Here is a 21694-nt window from a genome sequence, read left to right as displayed (position 1 = left end):
CAAGTACAAAGGTCTCCTGGTCATTTCGTCATTTTTGGTAGTAATGACAACTCATTGCTCCTATATTATGCTTTTGAATAACAAATCCAAGTATGAATATGAAGTCGATCATTGCTTTGTATAGAAGGTTTGTTAAGCCATTCAAAATATGTGATATGTTATTAAATTAAGAACAAGTGGTTTGCTTACTTTTGGTTTTAATATTGCATTTGAACTTGTCAACATCTAAATAAATTTAATTTGTACGAAACTAAGCTGTCTGTTTTACTAAAGAAAGCAAAGGTGTGGTTGACTGTTTCTCCTCATTCTCTTCTTTTCTAGGGAAGTATTTATTTGGGAAATAAATTAAAGTGTCGGCAAACCTATACTCTTTTAATTTCTAACATCCACTAACCGTATATGGAAAAATATATTTTTATGTCATATTAGATTGAGAAGTAGCCCTCTAACAAAGGTTTACTTATCTAAAATAAAGTACAAAGCAAATAGAGTCAAATAAGTGTAAATGTAGGATCCTTTATCCTCCAAAATTACACTCAAATAGCAGTACAAGTTGTAGACCTTTTACTTCAAAGCAATGGTTGGAGGATTTTTTCTTAAAAGAATATATATATATATATACTAGTTTTTCGACACGTGTGTTGCACGTGAGTACCAATTTAGAAAATATATGTTATAGTAAATAGTATTGCTTATTTAAGCGAAGATTTGAATAATAAACTTTGCATAAAATAATATTGCAGATTCTTTTGTGAATGTTCAATGTGGATTGTTATATATATATATATATATCTCTTATTCACGCGAACATATGAAGATGGTCAATCAAAAAATTTATTAGTTAAATGCAATAATGCATATATTTATTTTAATTTGATGAGGTTCAATCATGTAATTAGTCGTATTTCAGTAATATTACCTTATAGATAATATTTGTTGTGTATTTTTCTTGTCATCTAACCAAATGTGTTTTACACGTGTATTTCACGTTAAACCATTTAGATGTCATATGAACATGTGAAGAAAACAACTACATTTTATTTTTTAGAATTATTTTTTGTATATTAATTTTTATTTTATATGTTATAACATAATAGATGATGTCCTTGTTGTTGGCTCTCATATTTGACTTCTCGATTGACTGTGTATATAAATCAAAGATAGTTATGTGACTGTCCATAGTTAACTGAGAGGTTTCCTTTTTTTTCGGAAAAAACTAAAAATTAAAATTAAAGAATATATTCTATCTGTGAGATCATATATATAATCACTTATTTATCTTACACCCAACAAATATATAGTTCATATACTTGTAAACGATTTTCAATTTATTCAACAAAGCATGATTCTTCCAAGGAAAAATAACAACACCGTGTTATCACATATATAGGAGCGTTATAATAATATGAAAAATTATTGGTCAAAAGTTAATATAAGAAAAGATGAAAGATAGTAATAATTAATGTAATAACTATGAGAATTCATAATATTACAACTAAAGAATGTAAAAGAGTGCGAATAATGTTTGCAATAATTAGTAATAACTAAGAGAATATATAATGTTATAACTAAAGAATTAACGTGCAATAGCCGAATTTCTAATAAATTTAATACTTACATAAATAAATAGGACTTTTAATTAATGTTACTATTTTTTTTTATAGTTATTAGATTTTAATTTAGTGTAGGGAGTAAATGAAAATGTTTATTCCATATTACTGAATATAAAATTTATTTTGTAAATGATATTTAAATGATTCATATATATTCATATGTTTTCACATTTGTTGTGAGTTATTTTTTTTAAAAAGAACTCAGAATAATTTAAAATAATATATTTTGAAGTTAGAAGATCTGGTTTACTTGATAATACATCGTGACATATATAATGCTTTTCTTCGTCTAAAATACTGAAATATTAAGAAATAGTAAATAAGTGAAACAAAAGGGCAATGTTTGTATAGTAATAACTATTTTGAAGCAAACTTCGTGACAATCTAATTCACATAAAACATTGATAAATAAAGTAATTATTTTGCTTGAGCATCAAAAAACAAATCGTGACAATTCTCTAACTCTTATGAAGTTTAATAATTTTGGAAAAAGTTATTCAAAAACGTATATCTACATCACAAGAAAAATTGTTAAGAAAAACAAATGAATTTAGACTACATCATGTTAACTTCATATATTAGAACATTACATACTAATGTATATATTAAACAAAAAAATAATTATTATATCATCAAAATTATTTTTCTCAAGTACTCGAGGTTATGAAATATACCATCTTAGGATAGAACGATTTACTTCATTAGAATAGTGGTACCTCATATCCCGCTAAATTTCGAACTCACTCAACAACAATAAATCACACGAAGTTTTTTTAAATGCAAGAAGAAGAAGAGTTGAAGATTAAAAAAAATGTGGTTGAAAAATGAGAGGAACCCCTCTATTTATAGTCAACAAAGGGTAGTATGAATTACAAGTGTTTTTTGTGTCTTATATGAAAAATCACGACCTTTCGGAGAAGTCACAACCCTTTGAAAAAGTCACAACTTATTGAAACAGTCACAACTCTTTGGAAAAGTTACAACTTATCAAAAAATCACAACCCTTTGAAAAAAATCACAACTTATTGGAAAAGTCATAACTCATCAAAAAAGTCACAACCTAAGTTAGGGATATTATAGTAATTTAACATTCAAGTTAGGCGTTCATGCTTTTAAGATAATATATATATGCGGAATTTATGATGTAAAAAGCACATAATTGTTTAATATTCTTTTAGCATCTTTATATGCAAAATATTCATTTATTTTAAGCATTTTCATTTCATGAATAACTTTTATAAGTTTTGTAGACCTTAAGCATGTACTTAAGTATGTTTTTTCCATTTCAGGAATTGCTCTATCAATATGATGCATTGCTATGCGGTGTTTTCAAGCTCTTCGTCTTATTATATGCAAATGTTGTTGTGTATTTTTCATTTTTCTTATATTTATGCTAATAGCATAAGTATAGATATGACGTTGTAACAATTCATAATTGGAATTCTCAAATTATTTTTATTCCCTATAGGTACTAAGTATTTCTTTCTATGCTTAGGTATGAACACAATATAATATAATTTGTATGTAAAATTAATAATATGCAATAACAAAGTGTGCGTGTATACCTTCCTTCTTTTTGAACGATGAACAATATTTTTTTTATTTTTTTTTGCCAATCCCATCGGTCCCCCTAGAGTTGGCACCAAGTTTCACTTAGACACCTCAACTGGATGATGTTTATTTTAGACACCTTATGTAGGGTCTCGCTATGTCATTTTGACACTTTTTTGACAATAAGCAAAAAGCTGAAAGAGAGTGTAATACACTCGTTGATGTGACAAACAACCAATTAAATGATTACATGTGTAATTTTAAGTTGAGTGTATCACACTCACTTTGACATGTCAACAAAAAGTGACAAATGACACAACGGGACCCTACATGAAGTGTCTAAAATGAACATCACCCAGTTGAGGTGTCTAAGTGAAACTTAGTGCCAACCTTAGGGGGCCATCGATGGGTTCGACTTTTTTTTTGAACTATTGGATTTTAAAAAAAATTTCATGCGAAAAAAACACTACTGGATTCGTCAAAATATTTGTGGGAATAGTCATCGAACATTTTTCAGTGCGAAATTTTAATGTAGAAATCGTGTAATAATTGAGGATTGAAATAATTTTTAGATAGTTGTAGTATCATTTTTTTTTTGTGTGGGTATCAATTTATTATTTCTATATTTTTCTTTTTTATTTTCCTTTTCACTGTTTCTTATTTATTATTACTAGATAATATTGTCCGTGCTATGCACGGGCCCAATAATATAAATGATATGTTTTGGGGCTAATAATCGAGTCTCAATTTATGTGACCTAAATGAAATTTGGAGAGTCATCCAAATTTTCATATGTTTTTAAAAAATGTTTTAAGTTATTAATTATTGTGATTTATAATATTTTAATGTAACTTTGAAATAACGTACATTACTGGTCACTTTGTCATAATTTATGTGATATAGATAAAATTACAAAATTAACCCTTTTAAAATGTCTTTCAGATATTTTAAGTTGTTAATTATTATTATTTATAATACTTTTTTGGTAATTTTAAAATGATATGTGTTATTTTTTCTGTCCCAATATATGTGAGCCTGATAGAATTCTGAGAGTCAACCTATTTTATTATATACCTTTTAAATATTTTAAATTGGTAATTATTGTAATTTTTAATGCTTTTTAAGTCATTTGTAAATGATATTTTTTTGCTTCCTTGATTGAGACTTTTCCATTTGTGACATATATATATATATATTATTTAAAAAAAAAGGGAGTTTATGCCCAAGTTCTACTATATAATAAATATAATATATAATATTCAAGAAAGTCCCAATCTTGAATATTATATATTATACTTGGGCATATAGTAGAATTTAAAAGTCCCACAAGTATAATATATAATATTCAAGATTAGGAAAAGTCCCAATCTTGAATATTATATATTATATTTGGCCCTAAACTTCCTTTTATAATATAGTAGAAATTATTATTATTATTGAAAATTCTGAAATCTTTCGAACGGTTAAAATTTTGCATTCTGCAAATCTATTGTTGTCTGCTTACAAAAAGATCAAAAAATGTTTTTTGGTGTCTTCTTTAAAATTTTAAGTAGTGCAACAAGCAATTATTATATTGAAGCAACACAAATCATTATATCAATTCATCAAATTGTTGAGTCATTTTTATTGTTCTTATTTTTATTGTATATTTTTCATTGAAAATTTGCATTGTTGACATCCTTACTTCATATGCTATAAATTATGATGATTTTTCTTTAAAAAGTAATTGTTAGAACAAATTATAAAATAATAATTAGTGGCTTCACATCTAAAAAATCTAGAAAAATAAAGTTTAAATATAAATATATATGGAGATCTTTTTTTTTTTTAAAAAAATAAATAAATAGGGGCTCACTTTGAAGTTTGGCTTTAGGTTTTTAATCTGGTTAAGCCGAATGTGCATGATGCATTATATTGAAGGAGGTGTACAAATATCCGCTTTTGAAACTGCCATTTAACAATCCATCCACTTTGTTATTTCCTTGAACAAAAGTGTTTAAATGAAATATGAAAATCGAAATTGAAGAATTAAAATGAAATAAAATTAAATTGAATTGTCAAAATGAAATTTAAGAAGAAGTTTAAGGTAATGTGCTTTGCCTAAAAATTAACTGACATTTTTGACCCTTGTATTAAATGTGAAATCTCCATGTGTTCTCCGTAAAGATTCCAAATTGAAATTATGAACTCATTCCCTCGCTTTGCCATAAACCCCTTCTTAAAACCCTAGATAGTAGATACAGAAGAAAAACATTTTCTGAAGCATTCGCGACAATCCGGCAAAATGCCAGGGCTGACGTCAGAATCCGATGACCTTGCAATGCTTCCAGTCTCGCCGGAGTCGGAAAAACAACCCGTGGTCATCTGCCCTCTCCGTCATGGCCTCAAATCCCCAATTCATCGACTCTCCTTTTCATGGGCGTGTGGCAATACTCTCCGAGTCTCAGTTTTCCGGAAGCCTCCGTCGGAGAAGGCGGACGGAGACGGCGAGGCTGGCGGAAGAGTGGTGGAAGTGAAGCTTAGTAACAGCGGAGATGAGGAAGTTGATGCTGCAAGATGGAGGAGAATGGCCTACAGTTCAGTGACTCCTTTCGCTCTTCTTCAGAGCCGGAAACATTCTCTGTCTGCAGCATCCAGAATGTCGTTGGATATCCCTCCTTACAAGGCAGAGTGGTAAGTTTTTCTGTTCTTTCCGGATAAGTAAAATGGCGGAGTGGTAAACCTGTAACTTGATTTAGCTGAAATAGACCTGAAACAACCTCAAGAAGTTTCTTTTAATCTATATGCGTGTTTAGTATGAGGAAAACATTCACGAGCTTAAACCACATCAAAGCAATTCTAAGTTCAGGGAATGTGAATGAACAAATTCATCCATTGTTTTGTGTTTGAGATTGAAGGATTCTTCGTTGCTTTGTAGATATTTTCTCGATGTCCTTCTTAGTTGGTACAACAGGAGTGTTTCCCCCCTTCTCGACCCTTCTATTACTTTCGAGATTGTTTAATTTGATTTGTGAATATTGAGATACTTCCTCAATAAGGTAAGCAAGAATGGTTTTCCTAAAAAAGGAAAATTCCTCAATGTGATCATCTTTGTAGTGTTCGTCCAAAAGAGAGAAAATGTCTGTAATATTTACTTTCAACCACTCTGATTTATTCAACCATACAACATCATGTATATACAGTTTCAATGGAAAGAGTTTGCTTTGTAGTGAAATACTAAGAGATGTTTGGCCATGCAATTTATTTACTTTTTTCTGGAATAATTTTTCACATTATTTCAAAATCAGTGTTTGGTTGTTAAATTTTCAAATCTAACTTAGAGTTGGATTCCAAATTTAAGGAAGTGTTCCGAACCTGTTTGCCTCAAAGGTAGAGGTAAGGCTGTGTACATCCTAATTCCTACCCTCCCCAAACCCTACTTGTAGGATTACACTGAGTATGCTGTTGTTGGAGTTGGAAAAAGTGCTCTCTTCTCTCCTTTGCAAAAGTATAATCAAACACAAACTCCAACTTCATATATTTCAAATAAAGTGAAAAATATTTGGAATCAATGACCAAACACCTACTAGCTCTATCTAGCTATCAACCTTATCTAACTTTAGACTCAATATGATATTTGATCTATCAATTATTCTTTTAATAAATTTGAAGATATCTGACTGTTTTACCTTGCAAACCTAAGGCAAGGTGCTGCTGCAAGCTTAGTGCCTCTTGTTCATTTGTATGTACTTGCAAACTTCCAGGTTCAAATTGTTCTCCATTTCTAAGTTCATAGCCTTCGCGGTAGCTTCATCGATAGTACCTTTTTTCCAATCCAATTGCTCGTGATGCTGGAAAAAATATGGTGGAAATCCAGAGGACATTTTTTCCCTTTCTACAACATGAGTTCTAAGTCGCATAAACTTGTCAGAAAAGAGTTCTAAGTCCAGAAACTTGATATTTCTTTCTCTATTAGGGACCTGAGAGAGTTTTAAATTTTAATCCATACTATAGCAGCCTGGGTGGCTATGTCCTTTCATTGGGTCACTATTTGACAGTTACTACATTTTACATGTAATTAGGTGGGAGCATGTCATAGAGTACAGCAAAGAGATAAGTTCTCTTCTCAGTGATCGAAAACCGCCTCCTAAATCAATTATTGAAGATCCCAAGTCGGTAGTAAATGTGAGTAATTGTCATCACACTTTTGTTTGGCTGTCCAGACTCTGCCCTTCATTATTTAGTATTTATCTGGTTGCTGTGTATGCCTGTTAGGAAATTGCAGCGCCAATGTGTCTGAAAGCTGCGTGGGAGCTATTGGAGATATTTTACGTAGACAAGCAATCTCAATTTTGGATTCCTGAACGATTGCTAGATTGGTTAGCTGTATGTTCCTTTTCTATTTTGTATAAGTTTCCTCGATTTTCTCCAACAGATGTCACAGATCTAATACTATTTTTCTAACTTAATACATGGTTCATTCAACAGGACTACAATTCCTTATTCTCGGGAACTCTACCAACTATTCACTCAAAGCTTGTGGATTTTCAGCAGGAACTTGTTGGAGTACAGGTTTAACTGTCAATTGATATCCCTGTGAACTTTACATTTGTTGGGCTTATTAATTGATAAATTATTAGTCACAGTTAAGTGTTCTAATTTGACTAGAGATAGATATAAACGTAAAAATTAAAATTTAGTTGTATTTAAGCAGGTGTGAGTTTAATCCTAGGCTCTTTGTAATTATGATTACTTTCCCTTGTAATTTTTTGGTTAGTTGCCAGCATACCCTCATTGCGGATGAATCTAACTTTACCTTTCTCAAAAAAAGAAGAAGCAAGTGTGAGTTCAAAAGTAGAGTGAATATCAACAGTTTCAATTTTTTTTTAACTTTCTTGAATGAAACAGTGGGTCAATGATACTTCTTTCATAGTACAACAACAACATACCTAGTGTAATCCACAAGTGGGGATCTGAGAAGGGTAGTATGTATGCAAACATTACCCCTACCTTGGGAGGTAGGGAGTATTTCCGATTGACCCTCGGCTCAAGATAAAACATAACAAAGCAGGCAGGGAAAGGGAAAAGAGATAACAGAAGTGAAGAAGCCATGAAAAAATGACAAAGCACTCGAAAAAAGGAACAATATATACAACAAAATGATACTATAATTGAAGTACAAGAAATAACAAATAGTGATAGAAATTGAAGAAAAAGAAACTATATGAGTACTGCTGGAACTACTAGTACATAAAGGATAAGTGAGACAACACTCAACTACCGACTAGCCTTCTACCCTAATTTTGTGCCCTCCATAACCGCATGTCTAAGGTCATGTCCTCGATAAGACGAAGCTGTTCGATGTCCTGTCCAGTCACCTCTCCCAATACTTCTTCGGCCTACCTCTACCTCTCCTGAAACCATCCATAGTCAACCTCTCACACCTCCGCACAGAGGTATCTGTGCATCTCCTCGTCACATGCCTTAATCGTCTTTGCAAACTGGACATTCGAAAGGCTTTTGATCATCTCAACTGGAACTATTTATTGAAAAGCTTACAGAGAATGGGCTTTGAAGCTAGGTGGATTAAATGGATCAGACATTCCATTAGTACAATTAGATTTTCAATCCTAATCAATGGCTTCCCCAATGGTTATTTTCCCTCACAAAAAGGTCTGAGACAAGGTGACCCCCTCTCTCCATTTCTATTCATCATAGCAATGGAAGGATTGAATGATATGTTGAAGATTGCAAAGAGCAATGACTGGATTATGGGCTTCAAAGCCAATCTCAACATTGACAATGGACTTGAAATCTCTCACTTACAATATGCTGATGATTTTTTGCTCCTATATGATGCAAACAATTCTCAACTCAGAAGGCTAAGAGTGATTCTTATTTTTTTTTTTGATGACACGGGAAACCCGCAGCCGCTACCCTTTGGATGCGCACAAGGTAAAACCCCTGCTACTATGCAATAACTCGCAAACCACATAGGAGAGGTAACCCGCACTAGGCAAGTCCGGTGCGACGAGCTCGACCCATAAGGCAAATCCCTTGGTTTTGCTGCAAGGGGTTTTGAACTTGAGACCTCCAACATGGAAGTCCCAAGCCCAAACCACTGGCCACCCTGAAGGGTAAGGGTGATTCTTATTCTGTTTGAAGCTGTCTCTAGGATGCATATAAACTGGTCAAAAAACTTTATATATCCAATCAATGAAGTTCCACAGATTCACTCTCTAGTAGAGATCTTTGGTGGTAAAGTAGGTGAGCTTCATACCATTTATTTAGGAATGCCTCTTGGAGCAAAGTGCATGTTAATGGGTACTTGGAATGGGGTCCTGGAGAAATGTGAGAAGAAACTATCAAATTGGAAAAGTCAACATCTATCTCTTTGTGGGAGACTGATTCTTATCGAAAGTGTTCTTGATGCTTTGCGTGCATATATGATGTCCCTATTTTCTATGCCTGCCAATGTTGCTGTTAGAATTGATGCTTTTAGAAGAAATTTCGTATGCCAAGGGAACTCTGACAAGAAAAAAATCCACTTGGTGAAATGGGATAGTCTCTTAAACAACAAAAAGTGGTAGCCTAAGCATATGCGATCTTTAAGCTCAAAACCAGAGTTTGCTTAGCAAGTAGAACTGGAGACTGGCTTCAGAAGAGAAATCTCTTTGGAAGGATGTGATCAGAGAAAAACATCGGAGGAGAACAGTTGGACTACCAAACAAGTGAACATCCCTTATGGTTTCAGTATGGAGAATCATTAGATATCTTTTGCCAATTATTCATAGTAGATCCAACTTCAAAGTTGGAAAAGAAAATTTCCTTTTGAGAAGAATACTGGTTAGGTCGCTTACCTTTAAAACAATCTTTTCCTGATATCTATAGCCTCTTGTCAACAACAACAAGCTACTTTGGAAGAACTGTGGAGACAGTCAATCCAATGGTGGAATTTTAGCTTTAGAAGACACCGAAATGACTGGGAGATTAGAAGAATGACAAAATTTATATGAACATCCTAGAGCAGTTCAATGGGTTTTCTACCAATGAAGTCAGCGTGGTATGGTTAAAAGATACTACCGTTCCAATCTATGTGACACCATTTGAGTTTGCACAAAATTTAAGAAGCAAAGGAAGACTTATAAAATATGTGGTCTAAAACACTCCTCGACTATTTGTGTGGCTACAAGTCATTTTAATAAGGGTAAAAGAGGAACTTTGAAGTTAAATTGTTTCCAATGGTGGAAAGGTGACATTCTTTTGGGGACAGATTAAAAAGGAAAACGTGCCGCATAAATTGGGACAAAGGGAGTAGTAAAGGTATATTCCCAGTCAAGTCAGTCCTTAGAGAGCTCAACAAGCCAAATGTTTTGCTGAAATTTTGGCCATGGAATTTGATATGGAATGTCAAGATACCCTATAGAGTAGCTTGTTATGTTTGGTTGCTGGCAAATAATGAGACCCTTAATCATAACAACTTAACACGGAGGGGTTTCCACTTATATTCCAGATGGTTCTTATGTGGAGAGCAAGCAAGACAATCAATCATCTCTTTATATACTGCAAATGGACAGATCAACTCTGGAAAAAAATCATCAACTTGAGAAGCATTAGATGGGTTATGCCACTAGAATTAACTTATGTTCTAATTATATGGAATAGAGAAGGAAGGCTATCCAGTCAGAAAGAGAGATGGAGAGTTGTCCCAACCTGTATTTGGTGGACCCTTTGGAAAGAAAGGAACCAAAGATGCTTTGAAGACAAAGGAAACTCTATGGAGAATTTAAAGATGAAGGGTTTAGTGCTTTACTAATTTTGGTGTAAACTAGAATGTCTAGAAAATATAGAATCTACTTTGATGTCCTAGATTACATAGATAAAGTTTTTTTTTTCCTCCTATTGTAGTCCCTTTTGATCTGGGTACCCACACAACTTGTGTAAGTATCCTTGATGAATATATATATTTTTTTTTTTTGAAAAGGTAACTTGTATTATAAACACAGGAATACTCGGGATGTATTCCAGTAATACTTACAATCAGAAATACAAAAGTGTTGCTATTTTCCTATGAACTCCTTAAGGATTCTAACATACTAGTGATATCCTCATCTTCATGAGGATATTCATGTTTACACCAAAAATAGAAAAGAGCTAAACATTTCAGCTTCATCTTCTCCATAGAGCAGCTCTTGTTCTCAAAACATCTTTGATTCCTTTCCAGCCAAATAGTCCACCAAATGCAGGCTGGGACAATCTTCCATCTCTCCCTGTGCCCCGACTGATTTCCATCCCGATTCCAACATGCCAAAGCCTCCTTTATGTTTCCTGGCATAGACCAACTGATGCCCCTTTTATTGATGAAAATTTGCCAAAGTTTCACTGTCTCCTTACAGTGTAAAAAGAGATGATTTATTGTCTCTGTCTCACATTCACAAAAAAAACATCTGGAGCACAAATCGAGGCCCTTCTTCATACGGTTATCCTGCGTGAGAACAACCTGTTTTGCTAAGAGCCAAGTAAAACAGGCCACCTTGAAGGGCACCTTAACTTTCCAGATCATTTTCCATGGCCAGTAGCTTGATTGAGTGTGTGTCCTCTGTGAGTTTCTGTAAGCTGTTCCAACTGAGAATCTCCCCTGTGTATCTGGAGCCCATAGCAGTTTGTCTTCTCTGTTACTGAGTTCCTTGTATCGTTCCAGGACATTTAGAAATTCAACCATTCTATTCACCTCCCAATCATTTAAAGGTCTTCTGAACTTTAAATTCCAACCTTGAGCATCTCTCAAATTTTTGACAGTGGCCACTTTCTGTAGACTCAAGCTGAATAGGTCAGGGAAACTAGCTTTGAGTGAAGCTTGTCCGGCCCAAACTTCCTCCCAAAATAGAGTTTTTCCACCATCTCCTATCTTGATTGTGCACTTGTTTATAAGTTTTGGCCATAGATTCCTGATTGTCCTCCACACTCCGGTGCCATATGGTTGTGTTGCTATGTTGCTGATCCACCTTGTCTCCATTCCATATCTAGCCTTAATGGTGTCTTTCCACAGCGACTGTTCTTGTGATGCAAATCTCCACAGCCATTTCATTAGCAGGCTGTGGTTTTGTATTTTCAGATTCCTTGTTCCTAGTCCCCCTTCTTTCTTGCTGACTAAAACTTCATTCCACTTGACCAAGTGAAACTTATGCTTATTTGGATCGCAGTTTCCTTGCCAAAGAAAATTTCTTCTAATGGCATCTAATCTGTCTCTTACACTTGCTGGCATAGGGTACACCGACATCATGTAGGTAGGCAAAGCATCAAGAACACTGTTGATGAGAGTAGCTCGCCACCCAGGGATAAATACTGACTTTTCCAATTGGCAAGCTTCTTCTCGCTTTTCTCCAGTACATTGTTCCATATGCCTTTTGATTTGCTCTTATCTCCTAGAGGCATTCCCAAATATATTGTGGGCAGCTCCCCTATCTTTCCTCCCAGAATATTTGCCAGACTGTCAATTCTAGGTACCTCATTGACTGGATAGATGTAACTTTTGCCCCAATTAATGTGTAGACCTGAAGTTGCCTCAAACAATATCAATATTATTCTTAAAAACTTCAGTTGACTGATGTCTGCATCACAGAATATTAGCGTGTCATCTGCATAATGGAGATGTGAGATAGCTAGACTCTGTCTATCCCCCATGTTTGCATTGAAACCCCTTATCCAGCTGTTTGTCTGGGCTGTTCTTAGCATATCATTGAGACCCTCCATTGCCAAGATAAAGAGAAAAGGAGATAATGGATCCCCTTGTCTCAAGCCTCTCTCAGATGAGAAGAAACCTGTGGGAGAGCCATTAATCAAAACTGAAAATTTCACTGTAGTGGTGCAAAATTTGATCCAGTTTATCCATCTTTCCCCAAAACCCATGTTTTCCAAAGTCTTCCATAGGAAACCCCAATTTAAGTGGTCATAGGCTTTCTCTATATCCAGCTTACAAAGAATGCCTGGGACCTTGCTAATTTGCCTCACATCTACACATTCGTTGGCAATCACAATAGCATCCATGATCTGCCTGCCCTTAATAAATGCCATCTGATGTGTATCTACCAGTTTTGAAACAACTTTTTTCAGCCTCTTAGTCAACACTTTTGAGATGATCTTATATATGCTACCTATTAAGCTAATAGGTCTAAAGTCTTTTAGTTCTTTGGCCCCCAATTTTTTTGGGATCAAGGCTATGAAGGTGGCATTGAAGCTTCTTTCAAAAATGTTCTGATTATGAAAGTTCTGAACTGCTGCCACTACTTCTTTGCTTACTATTTCCCAGCAATTGGTGAAGAATGCCATGGTGAATCCATCTGGCCCAGGTGCCTTGTCCCTCGCACATGCCATCACACATTCTTTGATCTCAGCCTCACTAAATTGACTTTCTAGCATTAAGTTATCTTCTTCGCTGATAACAACACCTGATCTATGATTGAATTGAGGTCTCCATATCTCTGATTCTGTATACAACTTCTGATAAAATTTGACAATCTCCTCCCTGATCACTAATGAGTCCCCTGTACACTCACCATCCACCAGAAGTTTGTCTATATTATTATATCTTTTGTGACAGTTTGCAGTTCTGTGAAAAAACTGTGTGTTCTTGTCACCTTCTTTCAACCATATAGCTCTGGACCTTTGTCTCCACGCGACCTCCTCCTTTTTTGCATTTTCCTCAAACTCCACAGTGAGAGTTGTTCTTAGATAGATCTCATCATCAGATAACTGTCTCTGGTCTTGTATTACCTCAAGCTCTGTCAACTGACTTAGGATACTCTGTTTTTGTAGTCCCAGGTTGCCTTGGCTAGTCCTACTCCACTCTTTTAGCTTGCCTTTCAAATATTTTAGTTTGTCAGCTAAAATATAATCTGGTCTGCCTCTGCAATGGTGAGATTTCCACCATAACTTTACTTTCTCCTTGAAATTTTCTGTTTGCAGCCACCAGTTCTCGAATTTGAAGAAAGAAATTGATCTCTCCCAATTTCCACATTCAAGAATTAGGGGACAGTGATCCGATGTTACTCTATGTAGGACTGATTGCTTGATGTTCCTAAAAGAGTTTTCCCAAGCTTCAGAAATCAAAAATCTGTCTAGTCTGGCTGCAGCATCATGGCCTTCCCCTTTCTTCCAAGTATACTTGTTCCCTGCTAATTGTAAGTCCACTAGCTCCATATCCTCGATGAACTCTGAAAAATCCCTCATGGCTTTATTATATCTTGAACAGTTCTTCTTTTCTGAAGGAAATCTAACGGTGTTAAAATCTCCCGCCACCACCCAAGGACCTGTGAAAAGTCCTCTTACAGCCCCTAGCTCCCACCAGACCTCCTCCCTTTCTAATGTACAATTAGGAGCGTAAACTCCTGTCATATGCCAACTGAAGTCCTGAGTTTTGCCCACAAATTTACAAGTTATACAGTATGTACCTGTCTCGCATATTTCCCCATCCCACAGTCTGCTATCCCACATTAGAATTATGCCCCCTCTTGTGCCACTAGCTTCTAGTTGCACGTACTTCACCCATCTGTTCGACCATAAATCTTTAATGATCTCCCTTATATCCCCTTGTAATTTCGTCTCCTGAAAGCAGAAAACATCAGCTTTCCAATTGTGTAACAAACTTTTAATCAGGAGTCTCTTCCTGGCATCATTGAGACCCCTCACGTTCCAAGATATGATGTTAACCTTCATTAAATTGGACAATGGTATGTCCCCCCCTGCTTCTCGTGCCGTAGCTGAAAAAATTGTTCCCAGATTCCAACCTTTTCAGTTCCTTTGATCCATTACTTTTGGGAGTCAACGGAATCAGAGCCTTCACTACTTCAATGGGGTTTTGCCTCTTCCCATCTATCTTCATGAACAATTCCTCAGCTAACTCCTCGGAGCCGTTAAAATGTACCCCAAATTCTTCAGCCAATTTGAGAACATTCTGTCTAACCCAAAAGGAGACAGCTGCGTGATTATCTGCATCCATGCTGTCAGTTAAATCTGTTGAATTCAGTGGGATAGCTTCTTCTATATTTAGTGCCCCAATTTCTTTTCTTCCTCTATCTACCTGTTTGATTAAATCTCCTCTGTCGTCAATATGTATTATTGACATGGCATCTTCGTCAATTTGACCCTCAAATTGAAATTCCTCCTCACCACCTTCTTCGCTTGTGTCGAGGTTGATTGAGGGAAGGATCTGCTTTTCTCCACTATTTTGTTGAGGAAAAGTATCGATGATAATCTGATTTGCTTCAGTTTCATCATTTAAAGGGTCTCCTAGGCTTTTAATTACAAAAGCCTTTTCAAACCTATTTGCCCATTGGGCCATCGGGTCCTGGCCCAAAATTTTCAAACCCTTTCTTTTGACATTGCCTTCATTTAAGTTGAGACCATGTGAAGCCCCATGTGCTTCTGTCCCCACTACTTCACGTGTGGATTCACAAATTTGGACAGCTGTGTAATTCAAATTTCCTTGGGACTCAGAGGTTCCCACGTGCCCAGTCACATCTGTGCAGACTAAACCTCCCCCTCCTCTTTTGTTGTAGGGTTTCTCTATAAACCGTTGTACAAACATTTGGTTTTCTCTTGGACCTTCAGTTAAAACTCTCGCCGGAGCTTCGATCCAAACTTGGATCCTGAAAATCTTTCCGTCATGTTTCAGCTCCACCACCTTCGGTACTGATATCTCATCTCCTTTTACCTTCAGTCTTGCCCATTTAAGATGATTCCGAAGCTCAGTTTCCTCCTCTGTCTGAATCCATCCACCGCAAAGATCGCCTATTTCTTGGAGAATCTTTTGGGACCAGAACTGTAATGGTAATCCTACCAACCTGATCCACACTTGCTTCAGATTCTCTGTTATCGCATTTGACGTCGACGACCACCAGTTGAGTAGGAATTTGTGGTTCTTCCAAAACCAGGTTCCTTTCACGATATGGTTGGCATCCTTCTTTGTGGGTAGTTCAAAGAGAAACTGATTCCGACCCATCTCATAGATGTTGACACCATGAAGATGCTTCCAAGTACTCGTTGACCATTGGCGAATCTCCGACAAGATGACATTTGGGATTTCCTCTGGTAGACTGCCAACCACACACCTAGCCAGTAACTCATTCTGGGCTCTGCCTGCCTCATCAGAGATTACCAAAGAATTTCCTTGTCTGTGGGTTTTAGCCGCATTCATTTCTCTTGTGGTCCATTTGTTGTTTCTGACTGCATCGGCATATAGTAACCCCTTTTCTGTATTTCGATGTATTAATGTCTCTGTCCTTTTCCTCTTAGCATTAATGAAATTTGTTATTTTGAAAGCAATGTCTAGCCACCCTGAGTTGAATGACCATTCAGGAATGATGATTACTGCTTTCTTTTTCCCTTGCATATTGATAATACTAATGTAACGATCGGATTTGTTGAAATTTCTAGAGCAAAAGAATTCTGAGGCATGATCATGAAATTTCCATCTTTTGACTGAATTTCCTTTGGTTTTTGAAGCTTCTCTGAGGACAAAACCTACCCACTCCATCGTCTTTTGGCTGAAACTCGCTCTTGTCATCATCTTACGTCCTCTTTCCACCCATTCGTACCACGTCTCAGCTCTTGATATCGTTCTGGTGATATCGTATGATTTAAAACCCATCACGAAATATATGACATCTTCATCCATATTTGAAAAGAAAAAAAGAGGTTGCTGGGAAAGGAGAAAAAAAAAGGGGGGGGGGGGTCAGTAGGTTGATTCCGGTGATCAAATACCACCGGAAAAGGACTCTAAAGATCCAGAAGGGACCTTAGAGGTGGACCTCGGGAGAAGTGCCTGGGAGCATTGATGGATTTGATGAATATATTGTTAACCTTTTAAAAACAGACAAAGTACAAGAAGGATAACTAAAGACTGAACGCGTATGTAGACATCTAAAGTTGGCACAAAATTTCACTTAGACACCTCAACTAAGATTTGTACCTTTTAAACACATGTACTAGGGTCCAACTTTGCCATTTTAACACTTTTTGCTGACTTGGCAAGTTGCATGAATTTCACACCAAACAGGCGCGTGAAAAGGCCAAAGGAACACATTTTTTTTCCATTTAAGCCTAAAGTTGCAGAAACAATTCCAGAAATTTTTTTCCTCAAATCTTTTTCTTCAAAATTTTCCAGATCATTTTTTTTTTGACATAGGTAACTGTTTCTATTTCTATAACACAGTACAACCCTTGTACTGAAACCATATTTACAAAAGAACTCAAAATCTACTGTCATGTCCTTATAATGAGTCTAAGACATCAATGATAGAGACAATATCATTAGAGTATATCTGGTTCCACCAAAAACATAAAGTCAAAATACAATTCATTTTGACTTGTATATTATTCTCCATATTCTCAAAAACTCTAAGGTTCCTCTCCTTCCATATTGTCCACCATATAGCTGCAGGTACAATTCTCCAGTTGTTTCTGTTCTTAGCGTGTACTCCTGCTTCTTCCCAACTGCGTAATGCTTCTGTGATTTTCCTTGGCATGGACCAAGATATGTTTTTTGAGACTTAGGAATAATCTCCATAGTTGACTTGTGACCTTGCAATGTATAAATAGATGGACCACTGTTTCTGCAGTTTCCCATGGAGAAAATATCTGGGGAACATAAAGGGATCCCCTTTTTCATCAAGTTATCTTGTGTCAGCACTACTTCCTTAGCCAATAACCAGACAAAGCAAGCTACTTTGTGTGGCATTTTTGGCTTCCAAATGTGTTTCCAAGGCCATCGAAGTATGTGCTGGTTTGGTTGGTTCATCTTCCTATAGGCTGCATTACTTTAAAAGTCCCGTTACTATTTCTCTGCCACTGTAGGATGCCTTGTCCGGCCTTCAAACCACTGAATTGGTCGATGGTGCTGAAGATTTCTGCTACTCTTGGTATTTTCCAATCATTGAGGTGTCTCTTGAACACAAAATTCCATCCTTGAGGTGTCCATAATTCTGCTATTGTGCTCTGTTGATGTAAAACTAAGTTATAAATATCTAGGAATAATGTCTCCATGTTGCCTGCTTCATGCCAATCAACCTTCCAGGAGACAGTTTTAACTCCATCTGCCACTTTGACTATGGTATTAACTTTAAATTCATTCCACAAAATTTTGAAAGATTTCCATAATCTAACACCATAAGGAGTAGTGACTTCCTTTGTCATCCAATTATCATTCTCCTCATATGTAGCTTTAATGACTCTGTCCCATAGACTTTGATTTTCATTTGAATATTTCCATAGCCATCTCATTCTTAAAGCTTTTACTCTGATTCTTCAGATTTTTGATCCCCAATCCCCCAAATTTTTTCTCATCGATCACTAGGTGGTAAGAAATTTCCTCCTAATGCTATCCAACCTATTGATGATTCCTGGTGGGATAGGAAATAATGACATCATATACGTTGGAAGTGCATCAAGCACAAAGTTTATCAAAGTCAATCTTTACCCATGGAGAGATATTGGGACTTCCACCTTGCTAACTTCTTCTCACATTTCACAATCACCCCATTCCAAATTTTTTTCCAGATCTTTTGTTTTTGTTTTTATCAGAAGTTGCAGTTTTATAAAGTCTTTCTTTTTCTTTTTGAGAATGTTATTTTTGTTTTGTTCATTAAATAGATTTTAACATATTTTTCCTCTTTTTTTTTCTAGATTTTTTGTTTTTAATTTTTTCATAAGCTGTGATTTTCCCCAGATTGGGTGTAATTTTTTTTTTTTGAGGATATTATTTTTATTTTGTTTATTAAATAGATTCTAAAATAGTTTTTCCTTTTTTTTTAAAAAAAACTCAGAATGTCACATGTAATCAGCTAATTCGCTGTTTTGCCACATCAGCAATTAGTGTATTACACTCTATTTTTTTTTTTGATTGTCAAATAGTTTCTAATTGGACAATTTTTGAAAAGGTTGAGTGTTCAATTGAAACATGTCGTAGTTGAGGTGTCTAAGTGAAATTTTTTTTTTGAAATAGGTAACTTTGTATTCACACAAAAGACCTCATCAAAATCGATGAGGTGGGATTTACAAACCCCCAAGGGGTGCCATCATACTCAAATCCAAAAAGACAAAACTAACTTTACAATTGGCTTTTAAACTCCACAAGGCTATCTACTTCCCCCACTAAATTTTGCTTACACCAAAAATACAAAAGACTAAGGCATTTCATCTTGATCTCCTCTGGGCTGCTAACCTTTCCTTCAAAACATCTCCCATTCCTTTCCTTCCATAGTGTCCACCATATGCAAGCAGGGATATTTTTCCACCAGTCTTCTTTTGATCCTCTCTTTCCGATTCCTTGCCAGTGTGTTAGGACCTCAAAAGTGGTTCTGGGCATTGTCCAGTTAACCCTGAGTATACAAACGAACATGTTCCACAGATCTGTAGCTATCTTGCAATGCAGAAACAAATGACCATTTACTTCAGCCTTCTGTCCGCACATGTAGCACTTTGAACAGATCTGTATACCTCTTCTTTGTAGCACTTCATGGGTGAGACAAGCTCTTCTAATTACCAACCAAGTGAAACATGCAACTTTTAAAGGAACCTTAATTTTCCAAATTAATTTCCAAGGCCAAACTGTTGTCAGGAGATGATTGGTATTCCTCTCCCAATAGCATGATTTAATTGTAAAAACCCCTCTGCTATGCAGTCTCCAAACTGGTTTGTCCGGCTCTGTAACAGTGCCTGGAAACAAGTTTAAAGCATGCAGTAGGTCTGCTACTCTTCCAACCTCCCAATCATTTAGAGCCCTTCTGAACATAAGGTCCCAACCTTGAGGGGTCCACATTTGCGCTATAGTGTCATTCTGCTGTAGACTGATAATGTACAGATCGGGAAAAAGTATCCTCAGATTTACGTCACCTAACCAGGTCTCGTTCCAGAAACTGGTCTTCAAACCATTCCCCACTCTGAAGGTCACCTTTGCACTGAAATCAGGCCACATCCTCCTGATGGTTTTCCATACAGAGCACCCAAAGGTGCCATTCACCTCTTCAGTTATCCAGTTGCTTTGTAGGTCATATTTCTCTGCAATAAACCTCCTCCATAATGCCATATCTTCACAACAGAATCTCCACAACCATTTTTGCAGCAGGCTAGTGTTCTGAGTACTCAATTTCTTAATGCCCAGACCTCCTTGTGCTTTGCTCATTGTCACCTCTTCCCATTTAACCAGGTTGTATCCTTGCTTCTCTTTATTTCCTTGCCAGAGGAAGACCCTTCTCAGCTTGTTGAGTTTCTTTCCAATACTTTTTGGTAGTGGGAAAAGACTTAGCATATAAGTCGGAAGTGCATCCAGAACTGATTTTATGAGAGTCAATCTACCTCCCAGGGATATATATTGACTCTTCCACCTTGTCAGCTTTCTTTCACTTCTCTCCAGAACTTCACTCCATACTTCCAATTTTTTGTTCTTGGCGCCCAGGGGCATCCCCAGGTATTTGGTGGGAAGAGAAGCTACTTGGCAGCCCAGGTTGTCGGCAAGGCCTTGCATGTCATTTACTTGATTAACCGGGAACAAACAACTCTTCTGCCAGTTTACATGTAGTCCTGATATGCCTTCAAAAATGGTTAGTATTGCCCTTAAATGTCTAATTTGCGACACTTCTGCACCACAAAACACTAAAGAGTCGTCCGCATAGAGAAGGTGTGTGACCTCCATATTATTGGCTCTGTTTGTGTGTGCACCAAAACCTCTTATCCACCCCATTTCATTTGCCTTTCTGACCATGTAGTTGAGTCCCTCCATTGCTAGGAGAAATAAGAAAGGAGACATGGGATCTCCTTGTCTCAATCCCCTTTGTGATTGAAAAAAACCTTCAGGACTCCCATTTATAATGATTGAGAACTTCACTGTTGACACGCAAAACTTGATCCAATTCACCCATTTCCTCCCAAACCCCATTTCACTCAGAACTTTCCAGAGGTAGTTCCAGTTGACATGATCATATGCCTTCTCTATATCCAATTTGCATAGGATACCTGGTATCTTTTGTTTTTCCCTGGAGTCCACCAGCTCATTTGCCAACAAAGAGGCATCCATTATTTGTCTGTCCTTCAAAAAAGCCATTTGGTGCTCATCAATCAGTCTCCCCATCACTGTTTTCATTCTCTCGGTGATCAGCTTAGCGATGATTTTGTACATTCCACCAATCAAACTTATTGGCCTAAAATCCTTGAGTTCCGCAGCTCCGAGCTTCTTGGGGATTAATACCACAAAAGTGGCATTCAAGGATCTTTCAAACACTTCATTCTGATGGAAATTGTGGATTGTTTGCATCGCATCACTCTTTATGATCCCCCAACACTCCTTGAAAAAAAGCATAGTAAAACCATCTGGACCAGGGGCTTTGTCTCCATCGCACAATTTGAGAATGTGTACCACTTCCTCTTCTGAAAATGGTCTCTGCATCCATTCCTGCTCCTCTTGGCTTATTCTTGGGCAATTTGTCATCACAAATGATGGCCTCCAACTTTCTGATTCAGTGTATAGCTGCTTGTAGAACTCTGTTATATGATCTTTG

At 36.2% G+C, this 21694-nt stretch overlaps 1 protein-coding gene across 1 annotated transcript in view; it reads left to right on the top strand.

The window, feature by feature from the left end:
* Window positions 1–5306: 5306 nt before the first annotated feature.
* The window catches only part of LOC125838546 (nuclear pore complex protein NUP85), a 34952-nt gene continuing 18564 nt past the window's right edge, over window positions 5307–21694 (top strand). Inside the window, exons 1-4 of the mRNA XM_049517591.1 lie at window positions 5307–5837; window positions 7226–7328; window positions 7419–7529; window positions 7632–7715. Of these exons, the coding sequence (XP_049373548.1) occupies window positions 5449–5837; window positions 7226–7328; window positions 7419–7529; window positions 7632–7715 (687 nt within the window). The 5' untranslated portion in view covers window positions 5307–5448. The remainder of the gene's footprint in view (window positions 5838–7225; window positions 7329–7418; window positions 7530–7631; window positions 7716–21694) is intronic.

The sequence above is a fragment of the Solanum verrucosum genome, unplaced genomic scaffold, assembly GCF_900185275.1.
Source record: "Solanum verrucosum unplaced genomic scaffold, falcon-dt-bn FXZP01000182.1, whole genome shotgun sequence".
NCBI lineage: Eukaryota > Viridiplantae > Streptophyta > Magnoliopsida > Solanales > Solanaceae > Solanum > Solanum verrucosum.
This window is presented reverse-complemented; position numbering and strand designations above follow the sequence as displayed.